This window comes from Limanda limanda, chromosome 10 (assembly GCF_963576545.1).
Source record: "Limanda limanda chromosome 10, fLimLim1.1, whole genome shotgun sequence".
Taxonomy (NCBI): domain Eukaryota; kingdom Metazoa; phylum Chordata; class Actinopteri; order Pleuronectiformes; family Pleuronectidae; genus Limanda; species Limanda limanda.
In genome coordinates, this window is record NC_083645.1 from 21,072,896 (window position 1) to 21,100,788 (window position 27,893).

Consider the following 27,893-nt stretch of genomic DNA (forward strand, 5'->3'; position numbering starts at 1 on the left):
TGTCTGTGTGTGAAGCACGCAGACTTTGGATGAGATGTTTAAATCAATACTCCCACTCTAAAACCACCTTGTTTCAAATTTACTTTATGCAACAGCGGAGCCAAACAAAACACTAATGGGCGATGTAGCATGAAAGAGCCGTGAAATCCATTCTGCCAAAAACCACTGCACATTTGTGCTCCCTCTTCCTCCTCTCTGCTGACCCAGACGTTGGTGTTAATTCCGAGAGATGAAAACTTGTCAAACTCGGAGGGTACATGGCGGACGGAGGGAAAATAAAAACACAACTTATTTAATCCTGAGCGTCTTTTTAATCATTGAATCTTGGCAGATGAGAAGTTTTAGGAGGCTTTATACTTAAAAAACACCTCTTTTCAACAACTTCAGTAAAACTTGTCAGGAAAACATTAAACATGACTTATTTGTGACAACCTGGACACCCTGAAAAGGAAAAATGTCTCAGGATTAACTACTAGTGCTTCTTTATGTAGGGTTATTACAGGTTTTCTGCCAGGAAAGGATGTAAAAAAAGAAGGGAAAGAATTATAGAATAGAGTACAGTGAAAGAAAAAGTCTTGTTTCAGACTGTGGGCCTTTATAATATACCCTGGCCTCAGTGGCGTGACCTTCTCACCTTTCCTATAGACCAAACAAAGTCCTGTAGCGGCCACCCCCCAAACGGGATTACCTCACCCCCCCACACTGTGTACACAAAACCCAATACACGGAGCGCGGGGTGGCCCAAAGCAAACCCCACTCCTCTAACTCAAATGCGAACTAAATTATCACTAATGTAACAATCACACATTTATGCCAATTAACCTCCCACTGACAGGCTCAGCTCTTTATCAGCCTTCTCCTCGACCCCAGACATTGCCGGGGTGCAAACAAGCAGCAGTATCCCCCCCGCTATAATGAATGCTAATGAAATCAATAAATGTTCATAATCATTTGTCACAGTGGGATCCTCCCTTTCACCCCCGGCAGCCGCCCTGCTCTCTTTCTTCCCCTTGTATCCCTGCAAGTTGCAAAGGAGCCCATCTGAATGAATGCTCGGTCTGTCCTGTAAAGATTCAGCCCTTTGTGGAACTCCTAATTGCCAAAAAGAAAACCTGCATGAAGGCCAGTAATTAATATCCAGACAAATATTTCCAGCCCCTGCACCCCCCCATCCCCTCCCCCTGTCTTTTTGAATAAAAGGGAAGCGGCGAGGTAAGAAGGGAAAGAAGGATAAAGAAATAAGGAGTTTAGGAGGTGTTTGCTGGTAAACAGCTGTAATTACTGCGACCACGTAAAAGGGGAGCGGGGGGGGGGGTTCAGGCACAGTGAGTTAACTGTCAGGAATTTACCATTAAAAGTGAACGGGCCACTGTCGAAGCCACGCCCCGAGTTTTGTAACACCCTCGGCCACTCCCTTCTCTCACCTCAACACAAACAGCTTTAATTCACAAAGACAGTATCTGTTGTGTACAAAAGAGCCAGGCGTGCAGAAAGACAGGCTTCGAGGGGCCAAATTCCTGCTGGATTTTCTCGCCTTGCCTCAGGCCAGCTGCAAGGAAAATATCTCGGGAAAAGAGTGGACAAGCCAGCAAAAACAACCTGCTGACCTGGCCGAGTCATCAGTTATGGGTCTTGGAAAATGTGGCCCAAACAAAATTGAGGTTCATTTTCAACCTAACTTTCAAACACATACTTTTGTGATCCTTTCTTGGCATGAGGATGTTAATGAAGCCACGGAAAAGGTTAATGAAGGGAAAGTCCACCCTAAAACTAGATTCTGCCAAAGTGTTGGATGATTAACTAATAACTTAGAAGTTGGGAGGATAAATAGCTGTAATCTAAAGTGTAATTAATGGAATAAGGACATGGCCTGATACTTTCAACCCTGTTTAAAATAACTTTTATGCACAGACAATAAATAATACTTTGTGTGCAGCATGTCTGATTGTACTGATCTTTTTCCCCTCAGCTTTTTCATGGATTTTCCAACATTCACTTATCAATCAAATGTGACTTTACAATCCAAATAGTTCTAATAGTTTTTCTCATGGTAAGCTCTGGTAGTAACTTGCAAATAGAATAGGTGCTTCATGTGTTTTGGGTATAAAAGCTCTATTAAATATTGTAAATTATGCTTAATTAAAATATCTAACAGGTCAAGTTGTTGAGTTGAAATTACTTGTTTATTTCTCAACCAACAATCGAAAACCTAAATACATTTTATTTATATCTACTTACGAAAGAAAAGCATCAAACCTCATATTCAAAAAGCTGTTGACGACTTAAAACACTCAAAATATTTGTTAATGAATTATCTATTGATCGAATAATCAAAACACTACCACAGCTCTACAAAGGAGTGTCAGAAAATGTGACAAATAAAGTTTGTTGTAATGAATTTGCAGTGTTTGACTTAAATAAGTTTGTAATAATAGTCCCGACTTAGTAAACCAGAGGAAATCTACTGCTGTCTTATAAACATTCTGGTCCTGCGCGGGTTAAACGTGATCTGACAGCCTTGCTCTGAGAACAATGAAATCCCCAACTTAAACAAATTGCAGAAAATTCCCGCAACAAATACCATCACACAATGACAGCACGATCTCTCTATTCCCTCCTTTCTCTGATTCTTTCTGCCACATCCCCCCGAACCTATCTGACCTTCCCTGCCCCTGACCGCCATGGCCAATCCGCCTTTAATCCATCTCCATGCGGTGCTAACCAGGTCACCACGCCTATGAGGAGGGTCCAGGAGTCTCTGGCTCCGCATGGGGAAAGGAGGAGACGTCTTTATTACCAGCAGGGGTAAGCTAACAAACAATCCCTGCTACCAGACAGAATAGGTCAAACCACGCTGGAACTGGAGACCTACTGACAACAGCTGCAAGGTCACTGAGACGAGAGGAGCGCCAGTCGCCTGCAACAACATGACAGGAACATCTCGTCTCATTAATGTGACGTTAATTGGTTGTAATAGGTGGAACATTTGACCTTGTTGTGTGTGAGGTGGAGCCCAAACTTGTTTTTCAATTTTAGATGATACGATGGAAAATTACCAAAAGTGAGAGTGTTCGTTGACACCTGATGATAGTTGAGCTGTATGAAGTTACCGAAATGGACGGTAACAATACTCCCCTCCTAGAGGTTGATCACAGAATCATCTTCCAGAGGTGATGAAACGAGATACAGTGTGTACATAGTAAATTAGGCCATGGCGACAAATACTCGTTTGGAAAACTACCAAATACTAAGTGAGTACTAGTTCCCTGTGACCCAAGGGATATTTGCTTGTTATATTGCACTAGATTTGGAGGAACTTGAGAATAACTGTGGCAGTAAAGAACAAGACAGAAACTGGAAAATATATTAAATAAAAGACGAAGGTGCAAATGACACTGTAAATATGCATGTGCAGAACATGTGATAGGAACAGTTGTTACCTTGGTATTAAAACCCATGGCATTCTGGGAGGTTTTGTAGAGTTCTGGGTATTTCAGCATGTTCTCTTTCCTGCAGGAGCGCTCAAATATGCCCAGTGTGAGAGGAGGCAGGGCAGTGAAGATCTACATAAAACACACACAGAGAAACACACAGAGGTTTTGATACAAATACCTCAATTTCCAATCAATGAAACCAGCGCAAATGATTAATTATTGTAAAGATGTTACTGAGTAAACACATTCAAAGAACTATCTAGAACTAGGTACTGTTTATTACTACGGCTGATAAATGTACAGGGTATATGGGAAGCATAGCTCACAAACAAAAAAACTGCTGGATATCTATGTAAAACATTTGAAATAACATCACCAAGTAAACGTACTGTATATGCCCAGTGTAAATAGTTTAATCTAATGTCTTGCTTGTAAATGTATCTTCATCATTGCCCCAATCTCATTTCCATATGTGAGCATTTGGATCTGTATGTTTCATTCTGTTCTCCAATTGCTTCTATCTATTTTAAATCACTGAAGACCACTGACCTAAAACCCTCCAGGGTAACTTATTTTGATTTGTCATGCTTCAAGTCTGTTCATATGCAAAACCCATCTCCGGTGAACATCTGCGATCCTCTTGACTAAGAAGCAGGTATTTAAGCCAGGCTGAAGTGTAATTTCTAAGTGATGTTGTAATGTTGTTTTGTGTAGCAGCTGCTGAGAGAGCAGTGATGGTATTGTGTGGCTTAGGGGCTCAGCGGGTCAGTTGGTGTGAGTTGGTGTGAGTTCCCTGCCGCCCCATCTGGAGTGGGAGTCTGCAGGCCTCGGTGGACAGGACCAGTGGGCCACAGGACATGCTCCACTGGGCTCCTTCCTCATTCAAAGCCAGGCCGAGGAGGATCTCTATTCAGGGGCGGATGCAGCCGACTGCCTTCAACAGAGTCCCACTGAGCCGGAGGAATTCGCCCAGTTTTTGGATAAGGTGAAAGACTGAACCCTCTTCCCACCAGTGCAATGCAGTACTGGTTCTTTAATGTGGTGGTTTATTATAAAATGAATGTTGAAGGGAGGGCTGTGGAAATGTCCTTCTCACTTAACAGTTTGTACCTCCCATAAATTACTTCAATTTGAGGAAGTGGAAAAACTTCACTTCGCACTTCTCTCATTCTATTTTGTTTATTGAATAGAGTTGATTTTAATAAACAGTTTAAAAAGTACACATCAACTCCTCTTGGGCTAAACGGAGTGGTATTAAAGATTAGATTTGCAGATGTACATTTTTCTCTTACATTAAATTCATGACAGACATGAAATATGAGTTCATTAGGAGTGGTCTTATAATAGAGCCCTGTGGGACTCCCTGTACCAGCAGCGAGCTCAGTTGCGGCTCCAGTCTTCTTATTCTTTTTATCATTCAAACGTAGCGGCCCTCGCTAACTGAACTCTTTGGGGCAGGCAAACTGTTGTTCTTTCACATTCAGTGCATAGTTGGAGCACAGAGGGAATACGGACTTGACAACAGGTCATAAATAAAGGAGTCATTTTTCAGGATGTTGATGACATATTCACGCAATGAAGGGATCAGTTCTGGGGTACCTTGGCAGATCAGTGCTTTGCGACAGAGGTAATGGTGGCTCTTTAGAGAATACATTTTATTAACAACTCACCACGTTGTACAAGCCGATGCACCAGCGCTCGAAAAGAATCTGACCCGAGAAGCCATTGACAAACGCGAACCAGATCTGAGGGAGACAAAAATACAGGAATTAAAGTGAGAACAGCAAAAACGAGGCCATGAAAAATGAATCATACATCTTCAGTGCACCTTCTATACATATTAAGCCAATAAAGAAATAGATAACATAGGCTTCACTCAAACTAGATGATGAGAAAACTACCAAATCTCTGTAGTATTCCAAATTGCCCTTTATGTATATGTATTATATACATTTGTATTATTATGTATGCTTCCTATTAGTGATATAAGGGGTGAGTGGTTACCATAATCTGTTTGAGACAGGCTCAAGCTGTCTACAGACCAACAATCCATTTTTCAGTAACACTACATTCTTCAATGTCACTGTTTTCACTGAGAACAGACACCTCAGAGAAAGACTGAGATATTTTAGAGCGAGAACAGCTCCTACTAATAAATCCTAAATATAACTGCATCTTGCAATTATGGTTGTTTTTGTAAAAATGTGAAAAAAATAAACGTTTCCTTTCAACATAAAAAAACCCCAACAACTTCATTATCCTGAAACTGATGAACATTTGTTTGAAGTGCTGACCTGTGATCAACATGCCATTCGTCTAACTTTGCTGTGTTCAAACTCAGGAAAAGACTGAGGGGCCAACGCAGACCAAATTAGAAAATAAGAGCGACAGTGGGAAAGCCAAGACCTCCAGATGCCACCTCCTTGATGCAAATTGTCCCCTTGATTCATCACGGGATTACCTACAAACATATATCAAGCCAACCGTTTCCCTTCATGGTCTACCTGCAGACATGTGGGTGACGGACGAGGTTAGTCATAAGGGCAGCCGGGCCTGTGGGACTCTGAATTATGGATACTTTGATATATCTTGTCAGAAAAGGGAGACAGAAGTAATGAAAGCCATATGCTGGGTGGAGATGAAGCTTATCACCATATCTTGTTTAGTCAAACTCATGTGAACAAAATAATACCTCCGAGATCAGAGCAGCTGCCAGGCATTCTGAACAAGTTATTTGAACATGCACGTACAGCAACAGATCTAATATCTAGTGGCATATTATTATATATATATAATTGAATTTCCTGACACTTTCAGCAGATATAATATGAAAACTGCTTGTAAACTGAGAGTGAATCATAAATTGCCACTCACATTGTTTCTGTTTGACACTTTAATGTTCCAGAAACGGCTCCTGCTCACAGCCAATCTGTCAGGGGAACATCAGGGGTGCTGTGTTTTGGCCATGGCCAACCAAGTATTTGCTTGCTTCATTTAACTTAATTATGAAGGCATGAACTGCTACAAATTCTCAGATTGGGACAAAGCCAGTCTGGAGGCCCCGCCCACCTCTGCCACTGTCTGCAGGACTTGTACCAATCTGCCAATGGCCGTTCTCATTTAATCGTGTAAGCGTATGCATGAAAACAAATGTCTGTCAACCCCCCTCCCCCCCTTCATCTGACTTCATTCCCTCAGTTGACGAGGGGAGGCTGGGTGCCTATAGATGAGGCCTGTGTTTATGAATGTGCCCATAAACCCTGCCCCTGCCCTCCCCTCCCTGCCACACCCACCCACAACAGATCCCACCCTCCACTCCATCAGGTGCACTCTACCATGATGTTGTTTCTTTCATGCGAGGGCGGCCTATTTTTTTCACGTGGGATGGACCCTGTGGCTGTGTGACCATGAGAATCACAAGGTGGACAGTACATCTTTTGGCAGTGTGATAATAGTTGTACGTGTTTTGGGGTCTTGGCTTGTGGAGAAATACATTCAGATGCCGTTGCTATGGGTTATGGGTAAAATAAACCCAAGCCATGAGGCAGGTTCAACCATTAGCGTGGCTCAAGCAAGGGTAACGAGAGGCTAGCGGGTAGGTCAAACTGCTGAATTAATTACAGCTCTGCTCAATACCAGGCTCTGGGCTGATATATTGTTGTGCTAAGTTAAAAAAGGCTCCTATTCATAGCATGTGGTAACTGCTTCTGTGTAAGTGTTTTGGCCTGGTCCTCGGGCTCCCAATAGCTTCTCTCTCTTTCTCCCGCTCCCATCTCTTGAGGGACAGATGCATTGATTTGCTCATTAGGGGAAGTGCCAGGCAGGATTTTTCCTTCTCTTTTCTTCTCCTCATTGAGTGCCACTCAGCGGAGGGGTGTGGCTGGCCTCTCTCCCCGACTGCACATCGTGAAAACCAGCAATGGAGGGAAGCCGGAGCTAAGAAAAGGGGGATTGGGCAGCGGCTAACCGATAAGAAGACTTTTTTGCATATTCATCAGTGAATCAAAAATCATTGATTCCAAGGCAGCTCAGCAGCTCTGTGCGCCCTGTGTAGACGCGGGAATGGGATGGAGGGGGTAGAGGGGCCGGAGCATGACATTTGTCCCCAACAATGTGAATCCTGATACTCTTAAGCTTAGCTTTGCGGAATTGCAAATGGAATTCATGCACAAAGCAAGTTCAGAATAAAGAGGAGACGTAAAGAAGGAGCTGATAAATATGCTGGAAATATGTGGAGCTACAAACACAAGCTGTCTCACAATGCCCGGCACAGTCTCTGTGGTTTCATTCAGAGCACTACTGGTCGGCGAGCTTTGCTCTGAGCCGCACTGAATGAGCTTTCATGTAATTGCCTCATAAATGCCACTTGTCCATCAGGCCCCTCTGCAGCGCCCTGGCAATGTGTCAGTCAAACACGAGTGGCCAGCTGGATCGTTAATTTGAATTGAGTTGCTTTCTTTCTTTTGAAAAGGTCCCTTAGCTTGAATGTGGTTGGATTTAATCCCTTTTCACTCCTGTTCTTTAGTTAGCAGCGTAACTTTGAACAAAATCGATAATAATGTATTCTGCTTAACGTTCATTAATCACCACACTGTTAAAAAGTATTTAAAACGTCCCTTTTCCAAACACACAGAATGTCATGCTTGAACCATGATCATGCTGGAACTGATTAGCCGTAAGAATGCCAACCGTAGTCAAATGCATCGGAGCCAAAAGAAACACTGGGAAGTAGCTCCAGCTGCCAGTCAGTCATCAGCTGGAGTGACAACCTCACCATCTGAGGCTAAATTAACCCTTAGTGAGTCAAAAGAAATCCTGAATTATCTCCCCAATGTTCCAGACTAAGTTGCGTTCACAATCACATCTTCCAAAAAAGCGGCAGAATCCTTTAACCTCCTACTCCACGTCTCTTAAATGCAACCAAAGACCCCGTGGAAAAAAGATGGGAGATGAAAAGAGGCTTAAACACAGTCACACAGTACTGGCATTCAAATTGTAACACACACTGTACGTGACAATGGCGATGTGAACAAAAAGTTAAGATACCCGTCAACATCCTCGATTCTCTCTGTGCAAGGCAGCTTGGGAGTCGACGAGAAAAACATGCGAGCACAAAAGTAAACCTATTAGTGTAACAAATGCAGCTTTTACCCATACCCTGGGGTTGCTGGTGTGTTAGATGTCAGGCTCTTACAAAACAGGGACGTGAAATATTGAAGCAGCCAAACAGTGAAGAAATGTCCTATTGAATCCCTTGAATCCCCTGAAGGAGTGTAGGAGGGGACGGGCGGGGGGGACGGGCGGGGGACTTGTGTTTTCAGAGAGTAACAAAAGGTGTGCTAGAAAGCAGCTCGCCCTGCAGACACAAACTATAGATGTTAAGTTCCACTTGTAGGAAAAGACCTGCTTTGAAAACGAGGGACCTGGTATGTTTCAAAGAGGATCTGGAGACACAGAGACAACAGATAAACAACTCTGAAAGCATTTTTGACCATGGCTCAGATGTGATAGTGTCACACAGGTCCATGTAGGATTCCAATGAAGGGCAGAGAGGAAAAGTGATATGAAAAGAGAGAGAGAGAGGTTTGCATAATCTTAAATTTGAACTTGTGGCACCACTTTTGTTATTCTTGTCAGTGAAACAGTGAAAATATGACGCATGATTAAAAACAGAATTTTTTTTTAAATTTAATTTTCAACTTGAATTCTTATCTGGGAAATGACAGTATGATCAAACAGTTGTGGCGCCTATAGCTGCAGCTATAGTCTGGCAAGAGACCAACCGTCCTCTTTCACTTAAGGTCACAATAAGCCAGACGCAGACACGCTGGAATGTAAAAGGTAGTCTACTGATTCTCCATGGCATATAAAGTGGATCGAGGACGAGGAGGGGGATCAGAGGTCAAGTGTCACAGAAAGAAGATGAACAAAAGAGAATTTTAAAGTGCTCATATATCCATGACAGGTTATGTGGTGATGATACTTTAAAAACATATGGCTGATCCTTCCCTGCCACTGCATCACACCGCCACGGAATTATCGGCAAATTGTCCTGTTTTCACAGAGGGAGGCTAGAGGAGTGTACTGTAAATCATTTGCTCTCTATGGGTATTGGACCCCCTCAGGCAACAAGTGCAGGGAGAGGGGAGACCATTAAAAAAATGCCTCAGTAATTTATTCTTCCTTTGTTCTGCTTTCTTGTGTTACCATATGTTGCTCATGTCGGCCCTGACTCGTAAAGTTTTTACAAGTTATGCTGTTAATTCTAGCCAAAGAATTTTTTCCCACATTGTTGGTGATAAAGTTCGTACCTGATTAATTGGACTCATGCACTGCAAAAACACGCACCTTAAAAAAAACATGTTTTTAACATCGTTATAATGGCTATATTGTGTTTTTTTAACTGATACAAGACATTGCTTGAGCGAAATAAGCAGTCAATGCCATGATGAGTTCTTCCACTTGGATTCTGACAACCAGGGTTTCATATGTCACATGCCTAAGTAACTCATCCTGTCAAGTTGCACGTAGGTCCAAAATAAATCTGAAACCTCAGACTTGTGAATAAAGAAGGCGAGAGTTTGCGTTAGCTCAATCCCTTATGTCGGCAACAAAAACGCTAGCCTAATATAGCATTCTGATGTCTGCTAGCCTGGTTGGTTGTTATGTTTAACAACATATTAATCATAGCAGAGAACTAGTACATGATTCAAAATGTGTCTGGAGGGGAACTGCCTGATACGTAGCATGGGACAAAGTGTGATTTAACACTCGGTGGAGGCTACTGATGCAGAGGCTTTGAGGATGCGAAGCCAAAGTTCCTGCTAGTTTAAAACATCTGAGCACTCCCAGTGATAAAGCTGCTGCTGATAGGAAGCACTTAACCTGTCTGGTCATTCTAGGTTAAAGCTCTGAACCTGCAATCAGTGACCCGCCTGGTATCTGTCAAACACCGTCAAACCCACCGCACACCAGCAGACCATCGATATGCAGGGAGAAGGGTGAGATGCCACAGGGACAGGATTCACTCCCTGATGTTCAAGCACATCAGTAAAACATGGGGCTGAACAGAAATTATAAAAGATCATCATTTGTCTATATATTTAATCCAATTCCAGTTGTGGTTAACATTTCCATGATAACGGACGAGCTCCAACAATCAGAGACGTTGCTACTACACCTGAGGATTGTGGGTAGTGTAGAACCTCTACTTGACATTGCGGATGAAACAATTGTTTTCTTTAAATCCAATTGAAATCATAGGGACTTCTACAGGAGCATATTGCAATGTTTCAAATTCCCGTTGCTTGTGGTAAGTCTACCTTAGATGGTTGATGGCTGATGATATAAATCTACTGTATATTCAGAAAATGAATGGGATTTCAACTTCCAGAACCACACTGTTGAGCCCTACTAGAAGATTCATATGTCATCGGCCACTTTTAAATAAGGCTTCTGCATTTCATTTTCAGGATGTTCATCGACATAAGCCTCTGTATTTGCTGTCAACAGAATCCTCGGGTATCATAGAAGTTACAGCACAATTAATCAATTCAATGAATGTTGTGGTTTAAAATTCTCATGCTTCAATTCCTTAAGGGAAAGTTCTAGTTAAATAGGTATCATTTTCCCGTCCTTACTGTGTGTGTGTGTGTGTGTGTGTGTGTTTGTTTGTGTATATTCTGTCCAGGCATGTCAGAACTCAAACCATTCACCCAGGAGCTGCACCAACTGGCAGGTAATGTGAGGGGCCAGTCAAGAGAAATCCAAACATGGAAACTCTAACAAGGAATCTTTGCCTTTATATAATCATGTCATGTGAAAAAAAAAATCTCAAAGCTCTGCATTCAGATCTGGTTCGTTACACGATGCCCAGTCTCAAGAACTACAGTGTGAGAGTTACCTCGATGATATAGAGGACGATGTTCTTGTAGAAGCAGTACAGGATACACTTGGCTACGCGGTTGTAATTCCAGGCTCCATGGACGAGCAGCAGATTCTTCAAGTATTTGAACTGTGTGGGAGGGAAGAAAAAGGGAGAAGATGAATGAATAGTCAGGGTCTGTGTACAGTACGCCGTCTAATGGCTGCTCTTAATCAGACATCAGTGCTGGAACACTAAAGCAGTTGCTGGCACTTCAAGATTAAAGCAAGCAGCAGTCTTTTGTCGTCGCCCAACAGAGGGTTAAAAGACCGATGGGACATTTTGGTCAAAGCTCTCACTAAGACATTCCAGAATTTTCTACTCAAAGATTTCTAAGGGCGAGCTTTGAGTCGCTGCAAATGGAGGAGTTCGTACGGGGTATTGGTCTCTGAGGGCTCGGAATAATAGTTAAATGGCTTTATAATTACGCCGCCATTTAGAGCCTGTGGTGAACTTACGATTCCGGCGCAATTTCTGGCTGATAAGTGTGATTACAGTGGAGCAGAACTCTGAGGCAAGTGCTTCGTCTTAGTTGTCAGCGCGTGACTAAAACAAAGAGCATGGATACCACAGACTCTTGCTATTTGACAAAAGAAAATGTGGAGTAGGAGATAGGAGTTGGGTTTGGAAAATAAAACAATATCAACAATTATTGCAATAGAGTTTTCCTCAAAAGCAATATAACAAAGGTCCAATATATATAGAAATTTAAACTCTAAAGAAAGTGCAGTGCCATGCCTGTTCTAAAGCTGCCTGTTTGGAAAGGGCTGTTTGTTTGGTCTGCAGTGATGCTGGCTGCAGCTTTGTTTCTGAAACTGTAAAAGTTACCTGCTGTAATAGAGCCTCAGCAAGTAAACACCGATTGCAGGACTCAGCCCCTAGAAGCCTGAAGCGGCACCATGGCTGCTGCAAAAAGAGCTGTTCATCTGTTTGTCCTTTAGCCCTTAATATTACAATTACCAAGTGTGAACTACATATGATGAACAGTTGCTGAGATATGCAAACCACATACAGACAGAAGTAGATAGATCATAATGTGTCATTTATCCTGATAGTTTTCAATATCAACAAGTATAAAACATTTCATCTAGATATCTTTCACTTTATCGTCTTACCTTACGGGGGAACAGATTTCAACGTGTGGTTTTTGAGAGAAACATAATAGTGTTCATTTGAAAGAACGCTTGTTTTTAGCAGAATGAAAGCACAGTGGCGGCACCCAGTTTGTCTGACCCCTCTACTGGTCGGTTCAAACATCAGTTAACACTGACCACAGCCGATGACAGATGGACAGCAGAGGTGCCTCGGCCCAGAGCCTCTTTAACGACCTCTTGCTTGAACAGATAACTCAGAGCTTTCAAGTCTTAAACCTTAGAAACCAGCTCCCTGACAATCTACAACAGCAAAGAGCTCATCTGGTTCTCAGCATTAATATAAATCACGTATGGGAACATTGCACAACTTCTCAGGATTGATTTCAGTTTGCAGTCTGCAAATTACAGTTAATGTACCGTTACGCCAATACATGGAAAACACCACTGGAAGTCTGGAGGTGTAATTTGATTTGATGCGGGAACACAACCTAAATGGATTACAAGAGGCCACCTGTCTTTAAGAGACGTGCACGTTCTGCATGTCGTGTGGACTGAGGGGGCACTTAAGACAAACCCGAGTCTCCTGAATGGTAATTGCATACTGCGGCAGGGAGAGTGTACTGTGTTGTAGTGAAGTATTGGTTTCCCATGTTCTGAGAACCCTGTGGCTGTAACACAAACACGATGTACTGAGTGGCGTGCCGGGTAGAGACAGAGCATGTTACAGTATTTTTTGTTGCTTACCAGTATCGCATAACACTACAGAGTTTCAGACAAACTGGTTACTAGGACATAAGCATGTGTTTAAGTAGCGTTCTGCTTGGATCTCTTTCTGGAGAGTTATGTTGGGAGTTGGGTGTCTGTTCTACAGGTGTTACTTTTTCGCTGTATAAGCTTTAATGCCCTGGCAGACATGAGATCTTTTGTTACACAGAACAATGTGCCAGGCTATCACTAACACATATTACATTGGAGAAGACAACGACAGGACTGAGAGTGTGAGGAATGTGGCTTTGAGCGGAAAGAAATGAGCATGATGGGTATCAGTGAATCACAGGCTTCAAACCAAACACGTTAAAATCTGATTTAAACATTGAGACAGTGTTCTAGTGTTGTGGTTTTTTATACATACTTGACATTAAGTGTCAGTGGATGAAACTATTGAATCCAACATGAACAGCTTTTTACAGAGTTAGATAGTATTCTGTTAATGTAATGTGAATATTATTTGCCTTTAAGCAACTAATCAATCAAACTGAAAGATTTTTGCCCGGCATCTAACTCACCTGGGCGATGGAGTAGTCGGAGGAGTTTGCCGCCTGCAGACCCTCGTTGCCTGAGATTCCCACGCCGACGTGAGCTGTCTGGATCATTCCCACGTCGTTAGCACCGTCACCAATGGCCAGTGTGATCACCTTTACCTTTTTCTTGACCATCTCCACCACCTCTGACTTCTGAAGAGGAGATACCCTAAAGAAGAGAGTAGTAGCACAGGGAATATTAGGGATAGAATGGACCTCTGCACATATGCTGTCTTCATGATCAAACTCATCACAGTCTTTAACAACTGGAACATTTGGATGTCCAGTAGAGTAGGAGGTAAGATGGCCAATGAACACAAATGCACATATTTAACATGTTAATTTGTGCAGTTGTCCTGATTAAATGCATTGGTGCATGTAAACACCAGAGCATATTTAATCCCATCCCATGTAAACAGTTGACCTGAAATCTTCATGTAAGCAGCTCCTGACACTAGAGGCCGCAGCTACGCAGGAGCTTCCTCTATGTGCACTAAACTGAGGGACATTTACAGTACAGACAGTCTCTGGAGACAATGTTGTTAACTGCATGTCTGTCTTTAACTGTGAAACTGTTAATGTTTATCTTTATCTTAAAGCGTTATTCATCTCCGAATGTTTCTCAGGAGCCATTGTTTGTGCAGAGGGTAGTCGCAGGGTAAATACAAATTGGAGTCATAGTGCAGTATCTGAAACTTCGATGTTATTCTGAAAACATGGTTTCTGACTTCTGGCCCCAGTCCCCGTCATGGTTGCTTGAGTAAGCACTTCTTATTATTTATGTGGCCAGGGCAAGTCAACAGTGAGTGCACCTTCATGATGTTGAAAGTTACCATTTAAATTCAAACTATCCCACTTTTTACACCGCTGCCATAAAAAATGTAGTTGACCTTTGCAGCGAAGACATTATATTTTATAGTTCAACCATATAGCTTTTAAACTCATTTAAAACCTCAAACCCATTTCCAGCTTCTCAGAGAAAGTGAGATTTTGCTGCTCTTCTGTTTTATTCCACTGTAAAATTAACACCCTCTGGTTTTGGATGATGACATTGGCCTCTGAGGTTGTGTGATGGACAATCTTTTACTATTTACTGACATCTTAAAGACGACCCAGTTAATGTATTGATCATTTGTTGCATCCCTGCTTCAGTGTCTGGCTTGCTCTGACTTTCCTTCGAGTTTTTCAAGACAACTCATGACATTTGTATATCAGTTTCCCCAGCTTTGATGGTCCAGGTATTTAAAACATCATTTGTTTTCTTGTAAAAATAAGTAGTGTAGGAGTTTTTTAAACACGCAAAAAGATTCAGGAAGCAACAAGAACAGTGTCTTTGTTCTTTCTCTTGTAAGTGGAATAAATGTTTGAGTTTTATTTGAATTTTTTTCAGGGGTAAATCTTACCTGCAGCATATGACAGCTTTACAGGAGAGGGCGAGGTCCAGGAAGTACTGCTGCACTCCGAACGAAAGGGCGTATTTCAGAGTCTTCCCATCAATAATGAGAGCAAAGTCATTTTCCTTGTAGAGGGCATCTCCCAGCATCCCACAGTGGTGGCTGAGTAGTTCCCTTGTTCCCTGTGTGATGGAAAACATTTCATTACATATCTTTTTTTTTTTTTTTTTACTTATTATGCTTTCAAGCTTATGGACAACACAAAGAATTCACATTTGCCATTTACATTTAAAGGATAATATTACATCAAAACACTTAAGTTCATTAATATCTAATCAGAAAATCATTGTCTTGGCTCCAAAGTGTTCATCTAGTTTAAAATAACATTAGTTTCAAACAGATAAGACAGATCCATCCAATTCAATTCCCCAAATGCTGCAGAGCAGCTGCTCTTGATATTTTATATATTTATACTATTTCCCATGATTCTCACAGTCAGACCTCAGCAATGAGGTGATAACATAGTCGAGCTTTGCAAATGTACAGTGTTTGCTTATTCACTGAATACAGCTATGATGATGATTGATGATGAAAATCTATAAATATGAGACTGACAGGAGGATTTAGTGTCCTGGTGAGATCATCATCATTGTATTCATCATTCAGTCATCTTCCCCACAGATGGGGAAGCCATTAGACAATAAAACCAATTTCTGTATGGAAATATTTTCCAGGGGATACATGGATGAGGTAGATGTATATTTTCCTTTAAAATTAAAACTCATCCTCAAGAGAAGCACTTGAAATAATGTTTAGAATGTTGCCATGGTAATATTCAGCAAATGTTACGGTACAAATGATTCAATACCTTCATGAATAATTCAGTACAAACTGACACACAATATAATGTAAATGCTTTAGTTTCGGACAACATAGAAAATTATGTTGTTTGCAATATTAAAGCTTTCTAAAGGAGAGGAGAAATAGGAAGTTTAGGGCTTGAATTACTTTCAAAAGTGAGAAAGACGGACTTGACTGAGCAGATTCGATGCCTGGTATCAAACATAATGGGCCAAGCAGATGCTCAAACAGCTGTAATCATTAAAAAAAAATGCGGTCATTAACGAGAATGGCGGAGGGAGGGGGCAAAGCCTGGTGTTGAGGTCAGAAATGTCAAAGCATTTAGATCGTACCAGGGGACCATGCTACATTCGCTTGGCATAACAAAACTTTGAAACCCCAGCTTAAAGGAAATATTTGGAGAAAGCGGCTTTACGTTTCACAAAGCCAGAGACGGAGAGTGAGAGACACGCAAAGAAAGAGATGATGGATTAACAGAGGAGAGAAACCGAGCAAGAGGATACAAGCAGAAAGCAGCTGCGAAGACTTAGCCATCCCTGATGGAGTGTGTAAAACAGCACGAGATGGTGAGCAGCAGACAGGCCAGTACCACAGTCTACGGGTGTGTGTGTGTGTGTGTGTGGTCCAGGTATTACTCATGTTGTGAGGACCTAAATCTGTTTACACTGTGACGACGAATCCTCAGAGTAAATTATAAAGTGTTGAGGTGAAAACATGTTTTAAGGTTATGGTGAGGTTATATTTAAGTTAAGGGTTTGGGTCAAGCAAGTCACGGTTATGGTTGAAGTCTCAAGGAAGTGAAGGTAAATCAATATAATGTCTTGTGTCATGGAGATACGACTGAGTGTGTGTGTGTGTGTGTGTGTGCAAGCAAAGGTCAGAGTAGGTCAAAGTTGATGTCTATAATCAACCACAAGCCAAAATTTATAGCTGCTCTATCTGGGATAGATGACGTCTTAGTGTGTGTTTGCATGTGCATGCATGTGTGCATGTGTGAGAGCTGGAGAATCTAATGCATGAGAAAGGATTCGCTCTGTTTGGGGCACAATCTATTAATCACATACTGTGATAAGCTGAGTTTACCATTTCCTCAAGTAGAGCAGCCATTTCCCCCCCAATTTACACTCAGGAATTTTAGCTCTAATGCTACATGTCTCGTCCTAAAACCTTTTTTGTTATGGCTATAATGACCAGTTCAGCCTATGTGACGAGCTAGTGTTTGGTTTTGGAGTGGGTATGTGGCGTCCGTTCAGAAAATCCACAAGAGCTTTCCCATAAAGACTGAGCTCCATTGTTGATATAGGCCTTGAGTGATATGGCCAACAGGACGTGACACTCATGATGTGGAATCTGGACATTTGTATGAACATAGTGTCATCATCTGTCTTGGACTCTGAGGATGTTCCACCAGAGTTGGAAGTATGTGGACATGAACTGTTTTACCATTACATCTCATTGAAAACATTCAAAAGCATCAACAGTTAAAAATCTCTTTGTGCTACAGATATTTAGTTTAAATAGGATTTTTGTATCAATACATTTTCATCTCTCTTTTTCAATGTTTTATTGTAATAAAAGACAAAACTATTTTATAGAAATAAATGATGTGAAAATTTAAAAAAAAGAGGGTTGACTGGCTGATGATTAATATACTAATCCTCAATAAGTGCTGTAAGTTCTCTAAATGATTAAACACACTGAGTGTAAGACAAAGCTTGTTAAAATGACCTAATCCTCCCCTGGAGGCTGAGTTTTACTCTGGGAATTTAAGTTCAAGTAAGATTTAGTACAGGGGATGTCGAAAACTCTGTCCCCCCTTTGATAACTACAGTATTTCTAAACACAGCAAGGAGGGAAGACATGCTCCAATTACTCTGTTTCGTAGCATGAGAGCGCTCAGAATTACCAGCGCTGCTGCCTGGTCCTCTGTTCTCTGGGCCGCCGTCGTCCTGCAGGAGAGTTTTCTCTCTCCACCTTCTAACAAACTGCCTTATGTAAGCATCTGCTCAACCACAGGAGAATGGGAGCTGACATTTCAAAGCGCCGGTTCATGTGCTTTATGAATGCACCGACCCCGGATTTCTACCTCGACTCTATTTATCAAGCTTAACGACTGGCTGACAGAGTGAAGGCCATCAGTCATCAACTCTGAACACCCCCTGCTGCTTTCTCCTGCTTTATTCACTTCTTCTCGCCGTTTCCCCCCTTTCTCGCCCGACAAACTGAACCTAGTCAAGTTTCTCTTCCATCTGCGGCTCCTCTGCTCAGTTGTTCCCCCTGATGGAGGTGCAGGGACTCGCCCTTTTCAATCTTAGAAACAACAGACAAGGCTCTCCTGCCGGGGGGTCAACAGACTTCTCAGCTGGGTGTCTTAAAGATGTTGACGGCAGATTTGGGATGCGTGTTGGCTCAGTGTGAGTGTGTGTGCATGTGTCTGTGTGTGTATAAGGCTCCCTGTGGCCATATCTATTCAGTTTCTAAACGGGGATTAGGCGAGGAGATGAGGGGCTTATTATTCTCATGAGTGACCCCACTTTACATTTTTGCCTTTAATATCACAGTGACAATTATGTGGAAATATTTGTTGGTTATTGTTTTAACTCGTGTGCACTTTTAAGAGAATAGAAAATCTCCATGTCCACTAGAACTGTATATAATGGCTGCCAGAAATTAAATCAGTATATTGCTCTGTATTCTGATTAAAATCTGCCTTTACGTTGGCATAAATCCATCTTGTCTGTTACTGTTAAGATGCTTTAAGACATGCAATTAACTTTCAACATTTTCCTGGAAGCTACAGGATGTGTGTATAATCTAAATCATATTCAGGTTACTTAGTTTGTTTCTCACCATTGAAAGAAGCCAACAATGGTGAGCTTAATGTTCTTCGGCTAGGTGGTTAATTTTTAATGTAAGTACGTCAGATCATTAAAAGAGAAAAAGGCTAAATACTCACATCCAGAGTGTCTTCGTTGATCACAAGCATTCCCATGTTCTTGGTCAGCAGCTTGCAGGAATGTCCTGCAGTGAAAAAGAGAAAAACAGGATGACACATCAGGTTGTAAAGAGCAAACGTATCAGATTTAACAAAACACTGGATGTTGAGCCTGGAGACAGGAAGAAAATATTTAAATCCGCTAAACAACTCTTCAGTTACTACATCGATCTGTAGTTTGCTTTAGTTTAAATAATTCCCTGTAGCTGTCAACCTCTCTGTGTGGGGACAAAACACAGCAAACAGACACACAGACAAACAGAGACACAAAGACAAACAGAGACACAAAGACAAACAGAGACATACAACAAAAGATACAAAAATAAACATGATCGAATAAATAAGGGATACCTCAGGATGCAGCAATACATTTTAAAGGATACTTATTAAAATGTTACAGCTCAGAGCTCAGTGTTTCGGGACATGACTAATGAGTTTGGTTTACAAGGGTTTGTCAGTTTCCTGTTTTAATAGGCAGTTACAACTCTGAGTTACCCAACATGGCTCTCTGGGGAGCGTTCCCCTCAGCTCTTGGCTGGGACAGATGCTCAGGGTCACCAGCAAGGTGGTAGAGCGAGCCGCTCATTGGGGAAAACAAAAATGTTTCTCCGACCAGGACTGAAGCCTTCAGTTTTCAAACCGTGGCTGCATGAAAAAGCTGCCGTCTGTGGCATAACCACATGAATATTTGTGGGCTTCAACACTTTGCTTCTGTCTGGAAAGAGATTTTTTGTTTCTTTAAGGTGGTTAACAGAAAGTCTGTGTTTTGTGAATATATGGGTGGTATTTTCTGTGAGTTAAACTGAGATAAGATAATGCAGAAAACACACAGCACGATTCAGACTCCGTTGTACACACAGTAGTACACACACTCAAAAACACACACACACACACACACACACACACACACACACACACAAACACACACGGAGGGGGCCTTGCATCAGGAGGTGAGTAGGTTTCACCCCAGAGTCAAAACCAAACAGGGTTGGGGTCTGGGGGTCTGGCAGATTGTTTTCTTAAGTGCAAAGGTGCAAAAGTCCAAAAATTTGCCTGTGTGTGGAACATGTCTCCACATCTGAACACTGTCTTTACCCCTTCCCCCTGCCACAGCCCTTCCGCTTAATGTGTTTACCTTCAGCTCATTTGACTCCAGCCAAACTGCCTCTTTTTTTATTTCACCAGAGAAAGCTGAATTCCTGTTCTTTCTCCACCTCAGGCGGAACTGAACACTGCTCCCACAGGAAATGAGGAATGTGTAATCACGACACTGGTGTCACAGGGACGTTGCCTCGCAAGCAACAATTAAAAAGAAGAAATTCTACAGCCACAGAAGGCACTTTAAAATGGGTTGCACATTGGGCTGCATTTTAACGAAGTGCATTTAGGACGTGTGAAATTCTACTTTTGCTAATTTAATACAAGTAATAAAAGTTGCTGTGCTTGGCTCGTGCTTCAAATGTTCATGTTTGAGTGCATCTCTCATTCCCTTTGAAAGTGAGGTGCGTTTCTCGCCACCTGGTGGCTGGCTGCAGTATAGGTCATAAATCCCCACTCGCCCATGTTAATGTATGGGACATGGACGAAACTCGAGTCAAATCAAATGTTTGACAAAGACATTTTTTCTCAAGGATAGTTTATTTCATTTGTGTTCAAGTTTTCATGGTAAGTTTGATTTTTAATAAGTTATTTGATGCTATTAAAAAAGGTGAAACAGCATGATTGACAGCCAAGACTGGCTCATGGTTGGTTGAGCTAATTAATTGGCTTGACCTCACTACCGCCGGCTCGATCCCCATGTTAACATGTAGAGTCTATGCTGTTTAACAAGCAGCTATAAAGGCTCTTTTACTATCTGAATAATGCTCCCTCAAAATAACAGTTAAATGCTGAGCCGTTTACTTCAGACCGGGTTCAATCAAGCAGTTCACTTTTCACTGCTTCACGATAAAAATCACACCTTATTTTATGACGATGTGTGCAAGTGCATTTTCTATTTAAACAACATATATACTTGAAGGCAGATAAGGAGTTGGATTTACTCTTCCACTTATCACTGCTTAAGGGGGACGATGTATCCTCTGGCCAAATCCACACATTATTTGTGTGCTTCTCCTCAGTCATACCTCCAGGAAAGTGAGTCGCTAACAAGTTTACCAGCAGCCACTGTCCTTTCATTGAGTTCTGGCTCATACCTGTCCTGAGCATTACGTACGCATAACTCCCCTCAAACAGCTCACAGCTCTGGGAGCATGTCCCAGAGCAAACATTGCTCTTTCCCGCGGCAGCCAGACATGTGGTGTCAGAGTAGGTACTGTACATTGTGTCATGATGGTTCAGGATTAAAGACAACAGACTGGAACAATAACAGTCTTTACAGCGTCAGATCAGACTGACTTTCCCTACTTCAATTTCATAAATACAGTATGTGTTATGTGCCAAGAGTTCATCATTCTGTGCCAAGTTCGGCATCTGGGTGGTTCAGGCCACCGTGAAATGAAGACAGATCTCAATGCGATCGGCTGAATTCACCGGTTCAATGTGTCAGAACCGGTGCACCATTAACCCTGGAAATGGAGGATCACCTTTCAGTGAGGAAAACAGTAAAAACAATGTCAATATTGAAGGACGATTTTACGGAGCAACTCTGTCAAATGGTGGACTTGTAAAAATACTTGCAGTGAGCCTGTGCTTCTGCAGAGCCTCCTCACATCTGGGCACAGTGGGCACAAAGGGCCGATTCAGTCAGGCCACAGTGGAAGGTATAAGCCACAAGTGGAGGTACTTTTCAGATCTATTTTTCTGAAATCTATGTTGTGAATTGGCCCATCGTGGTAATAAACCAGATCCAAGAACCAAGATATATTAAAGGAATTCAAAGCTCAACTGGCAGAACAGAATTAGTCTTTCACCTTTCTGATAGCATCTGCAGGGTTAAAGCCTCTCGGGGAACCGGATACGTGAGAGGTGCCTGCTTGTGTACATACGCATGTTGTGCTTTTCATGTCAGTGCAGCTTGCTCATACATCATCTTGCATTCTGCGACAGATGCTTTTGCTAGATATGTGTGACAGACAAGCACTCAGCTTGTCAGTAGTTTGTCTCGCTGGGTGAAGAATGACCAGAGGGCTGACTGGAATACCTGTCACAGGCTCAAGGACAATCTGTCACAGCACGGATCAGGTTTACCAGGGACTTTTCATCTGGTTTGAGACCAAGCGCAAACACAGGAGTAGAGTGTGTATCTACACACAAAGCTTAATGAGAAAATGTGGTGCAAATGCTTATTAACGATTTTCTATTAAAGGGAAACTCCCCCACTTTTACACAAGTTTAGTATAGTGATCATAAATTCTTGTAAAATGTCTTCTGTGACTTTCTACAATAAGCTTGATTATGCCTTTAGAGTTATCTCACTGCATTGATTCAGCATTAAACATCGGGTCTGTTGACAGGTCTTGAGGAGTATGACTATAATTGCTCTGTATGTGTGATTTAAGTGTTTTAAAGCTATGGCTCTGGAGAGAGCATTGTAAAGTTGAGGCTTCTGTCCTGTTCTCACTACACGATTCTTAGACCGATTTTCCAGACAAATTTTGGAAGTTGCCAACAAAAACCCAGAATCTGAGCCAAACGTTGGATAAGCGGTCACTAGTCACTACGTGTGAACTCACCAGAGATGCATTTCAAGAGGCTCGCCAACACTTTGTTCACCATAGCTGCATTTCTAGCAGGCTAAATATCTAGATGAATAACGCTTGAATCAGAGTTGGTTTGTGCAGAAGACCATGAGTATGAAAGTCATTAAAGACCTCTATAGCTAATGCTCTCTGCTGGAGCCTGGATGCCCAAGGATGTATTAGCTACAACTAGTAAAACACACTTTAATCTCAGGGCCAAAAAAGTTTCATTATGGGCAAATCACGCACCAGCTTGACAAAGAAGACGAAAGCTTTGACTTTCAATTTTTCTGATGCATCAATTTTAATACATTTTAAACTTACTATCTTAGTCCAGCAATGTTTTAGGAGTGGAATGCTCAGTCAGAGTATATTTTGCAAAAAGTCAGCATTGCAAGTTGGAGGTTTAGGGTTTGAAATATAGTAGAAATTTAAGGGAGCAGTATGTAGGTTTTCTGCTCACAACAGTATCATATATCTGCAGCCGCACATGGTCCCTTGTAAAGAGTTTCAGCCATTGTTGCATTTACAAAACAAGGGATTATTATTGTCCCTCTGAGTAACGTGACTACTTTTATTAACTCAAGCCCACTGTGTGATGGTATGGAGGCTCATCTGTCAGTATCACCACCACAAGTTCATCTGCATTCCCAGCATCTGCCCGCTGTGTGACAGCTGGGTGGAGCACTGAGCTTATTTCCAGCTTCAAAATGTGTTTTGTTTAAGCATAAAAGGCTTTTTAACACACTGTGCTTAAAAGTGGGAGAGTCAGATTCAAGCTTCCAGGTCTGCAAGTGTATTTTTGTTGGTATTGCCTCCAATCATTCTGGTGATAAAACAGACGCCTGTTTATATAATACAGAGATCCAACATATTACTGTTCCTTCTCACCAATATTGATGGCTGTTTCCTGTTTGTCCCCAGTCAGGATCCAGATCTTGATGTCAGCCTTCATCAGAGTCTCTATAGTCTCGGGCACTTTATCCTGAAGCTTGTCCTCAATCGCCGTGGCCCCCAGGAGCTGCAGGTTCTACACCAGGAAAAAAAAAATAAAGTCGGTGAGTGGTGACCATAACAGAGGAAGGCCTTTAAAACGTCATGTGTCAGAGAAACATGTGAACCAGGATTGTGTCACTCACTCACTCGCTCCCCCCCTCATCAGCTGCTCTTGTTTATCACCCAGAGAGAAAAAACTCCACAGGCTTAAGGGGTTTTGGATCAGTTACTGTGCCCTTACATGTGTGTGTGTAGCTGTGGACAAAATCTCTCCCACACAAGCGCACCCACAAAATACAGTTGGTGTTTTTCCCAGGAAACCCGGCGGTTCGCTGGGGCTGGTTGTGGCCTCGCATTAGCCCATCACGGGGCCAGAGATTTGACGAGACCCAGGGGTGGAGGGGAGACGGGAGCCAGCGGCAGAAGGAAAGGCAGGGGAAGCTCTTTAAGTTGTGACCTGAGCCCTGCTGCCTGTGCGTCTGTAGCTCTGTCCTCTCTAATCATTGAGAACCACACAGCACAAAAAAATGTGCCTGGGGAAGGACATGGGCTATATCTGATGAGCCCTCTTCCACTATTTGCTGGATGTGAATTGTTCTATAGTTCCTGTTGTTGTCAGGGGCACTTTTTGTGGATTATGAAACAAAAACCACTTGGATCAGGATTTCAAGCCCCTAGCTAAGGTGGAACGATAACATCAGTAGCATAATAGTGGTAGACTTTGTCTGGTGTTGGTAGGTTTACCAAAATTCCTGTTTAGTTTCTCTGTTTCTAATATAAAACAGAGGCTGAAGTAAAGGAGACTAAAGAACTGGTGTTTTCTACCTGCTGCTTTCAACCCTGCTCTTTTGATTGTCCTGAAAAACACTGTCCAGTTATAGCTCGTTGACTGAGGTAAAGTGAAAGTTCAGTCAAGACATAATCCATTCAAGATTCAACGAATCAGTCAATCATCAAGTTAATGAGAAACTTTCCCTTCAAAGATTGGAGTTGTTTACTTTACATGTACCTACGCCAAATTAGGAATCTGGAAACCTACAGTCACTGTCTGATGATTGACGAGGGGATATGATTCACCAACCGACTATGTTAGAGCTCTCTAAAGTAAAAACAGGGATTCTGCAGGTTTCAATAAGTTGAATTTAAGACTTTTACCATAACATAAAACATCAAAATTAAGACCTATGAGATCAATTTGACAACAGATGTGTCATGGTCCCGGAATTACTTTCCAATAATTGAAGATAAGGAGAAGTCGCCTAGTAGAGAACAATGCTATATTATAACATATTTACTTTTAAAAGGAGAAAATTCAGATTATTCCATTTTAGACTTTTCTCAACTTTTTAAGTCCCTGTAGAAGCCCTGTAAAATAATGGAAATTATTAACATATATTTTTTAAGAATAATAATCAATTGAAGGATATAATGAAATAGATTTGCAATACAAAATACTTTAAAAAATGAATTATTTTAAATGATCAGCCATTTCCTATCAAGACTGCACAATCTGAAATGTATCACATTTTTATTCAAACATTTTGTCTGTAAAGGAGTAACTGCAGATGAATGCAAATCTTCCTGCAGCTCCATTGTGCCCCCCTGTGGCTTCACTGGGTGCATGTTTAAGTATGAGCTGCCCTCAGGAGCGACAGGCCCTGAAACCCCCGATAGCATCAGTAACACACTCTGCCCATTAAGCACCGCACATCACATTAACCTCTCTGAGAGCTTTTGTGTTGGTTTCATGATTGATTGCCTCCATTTGTTTTGGACGACCAGGAGCGGCCGTGAACGTGCCAAGTGGTTGATTTACGACTGCGGCTTCCTGTGTTTGACTCGTGCTTCCACATAGACCCACCTCGCAGAAAAACAAACCTACCTGCTGCTCAAGGCTGGAATCACTCACACAAACAAGCACTTATTTTTGTGAAGTTTTACAGGTTTCCAGGTTTGATTACAAAACACTCTTAATTAAAAAGAGATCGTCATTTCAGGTTTGTTTTTCTGCAGATGCACAGGTGGCTATAAAGTATGTTTATAAAGATGTACACAAAGTATGATGTGTACGAGGTAAAGAGTGCATGCAGCCACAAATAAAGAGTGCATAATGTCACAAACTTTATCTACTGAATGTACTAAACATAATTAATGGGCCTGTAAAACATATCTCACAGTATTTCACTTTACAAACCTTCTCTATCAGTTCGTAGCTCTCTTCCATTTTGAGGGCTCTGTTCTGCAGGGAGGTGCAGGCTCTTTGGTGGATCTCCAGCCAATTCTGATAGGTTGACTCACTGATGTCAGCCACCGCGAAGCAGAGAGTGCGAAGCCCTGGATGAAGGAAACAGCATCAGGTCAATGCCTATTCATTAACTGTGTGTATATATGTATTTAATTTGTAGTTGAGAACATTTGACGGATAAATCGTTTACACCAATTCTTGATTAGTTAGGAGCATTTTTCGTGAGATTATGTCACTACATTAGATCAGTGCATCAATAGATTGAAATATTAAAGAGGAAAACCACAGCACAGAGGTTCATCTCCTTCCCCAACAGTCAATATGATAAAAAATGTAATATGCTGATGAAGCAATTACAAACATTATAGACACATATGTATCATGTCTTTATGACGATGTCTTCAAATGCTGATGCTGCTGATCTTGATTTAGATAAAATGATCATAATAATTGTGTCCTATATCAGTAATTGTTTATGTAATGTATGTGATTATAACTGTGTTCCTCTGTCTCTGTGGTAACTCTGAGGCTAAAAGTTGTAATGTATTATTCAGGCCTCTTCAAAAGACTGGGACTGAAGATCTTCACAATCTGTCCTGGATGCTATATTTAGCCTATATCAACTATTCCCAATGACATCATTTTGCATGTGTCTCACAGGGGGGCAGTATGGACACAGAAAAAGACTGATGCAGTTTCTCTCAGCTCCACTGCCTCAGACTAATGTTCCTTCAGTTTACTCTCACATTCAGACTGATTGTTAATAATTTCACATGAGGATAAGCTGAGGAAACAGAACAGCTTCGTCTGCTGCAGTCGGCGACAAAAGTGGTGATGAGGTAAGGGTAAGAAATGGTGGAATGCAGACATTTGAGACATTTTACTTTTGGCAGACAGGGGGCGATGTTATTCCACTCACCCTCAGTGGCAAACTGTTCCAGGTGCTTCAATGTGATCTCTTTGTACCTAGAGCTGTCTGCCAGTCGGTCGTAGATCACCGTATCCTGAGCAAAAACAAACACTCACTGGTTACTGACAACCACAGATGAAAGTCAAGACCCTCCAAAACAAATACTATGAGTTACACTTTATGTTTTCCTTTTTTTTTAAAACCATTTTCTTCCTGATGAGAAGATGATATAATATTATTATATTGATATAACATGAACAATACTAACCTTTGATAAACTTGACAAGGCTATGTAACTATACCTGCACCAATTCCTTCATTTGACTCAATTTGATCAGATCCTCAAACAGAATATTGAGTACATGCTCCACAGTCATTACAATTGCACCAAAAATATTGTTTTCTTATAAACCTACATCCATCAGTTCTAGATTCTTCTGCTACTGTGAATTGAGAGCACTTGGGAAATTTGTAGTTTTGAGCCCCTTACTGTGAAACATAATGTTTGTCTCTACATTATTTTGTAGTACACATGTGTGAAATTTATTGTTCTTGCTTTATGCCGCTGCTCATAGCGGAGAGTTCCTGACTAGAGAGCGAGAGGCAATAAGGGAGCAGAGCACTCGACATTTGTGTTTGTGGTGGAGGTGGTGATGGTGACGAGCTGTCATGCGTTGCCATGGAGAGAGACAGACACTCACAGCTCCTTTGCAGTAAAGGCGGATCTTCCCAGACGCGGTGCGCATGATGACGGACATCCTCTTCCTCACACTGAGATAGAAAAAGGCAAAAGAAAGGAAAGAGTCAGAGAGGAAGAGCAGATGCAAGTGAGAGAAATCACATTACAAGGTGTTACTGCTGCTACAGCAAATTATCACGTACTGTTTGAGCTAGCATATGTCTGCTGAAATTAGAAATCAAAGAGGTTGGTGACAAGATATCCCACCTCCATCACAATTAATTAGTGCAAATCACAGGAGCTGAAGTCAGATGATGAAGTCTGATAGCACAGGATTCTATTGAGCATGTTAAAGCAAATATCTTCTGTTGCATGACAAA

General features: G+C 41.7%; 1 protein-coding gene across 1 annotated transcript in view; it reads right to left on the minus strand.

Annotated features, from left to right (window-relative positions):
- atp8a1 (ATPase phospholipid transporting 8A1) overlaps nt 1-27,893 on the minus strand; it is a 96,056-nt gene that overhangs the window by 18,449 nt on the left and 49,714 nt on the right. Inside the window, exons 20-29 of the mRNA XM_061080061.1 lie at nt 27,536-27,605; nt 26,844-26,928; nt 25,874-26,013; nt 23,575-23,713; nt 18,965-19,029; nt 15,157-15,329; nt 13,739-13,922; nt 11,338-11,448; nt 5,105-5,179; nt 3,441-3,563 (exon numbers count right to left, since the gene is read on the minus strand). Of these exons, the coding sequence (XP_060936044.1) occupies nt 3,441-3,563; nt 5,105-5,179; nt 11,338-11,448; nt 13,739-13,922; nt 15,157-15,329; nt 18,965-19,029; nt 23,575-23,713; nt 25,874-26,013; nt 26,844-26,928; nt 27,536-27,605 (1,165 nt within the window). The remainder of the gene's footprint in view (nt 1-3,440; nt 3,564-5,104; nt 5,180-11,337; nt 11,449-13,738; nt 13,923-15,156; nt 15,330-18,964; nt 19,030-23,574; nt 23,714-25,873; nt 26,014-26,843; nt 26,929-27,535; nt 27,606-27,893) is intronic.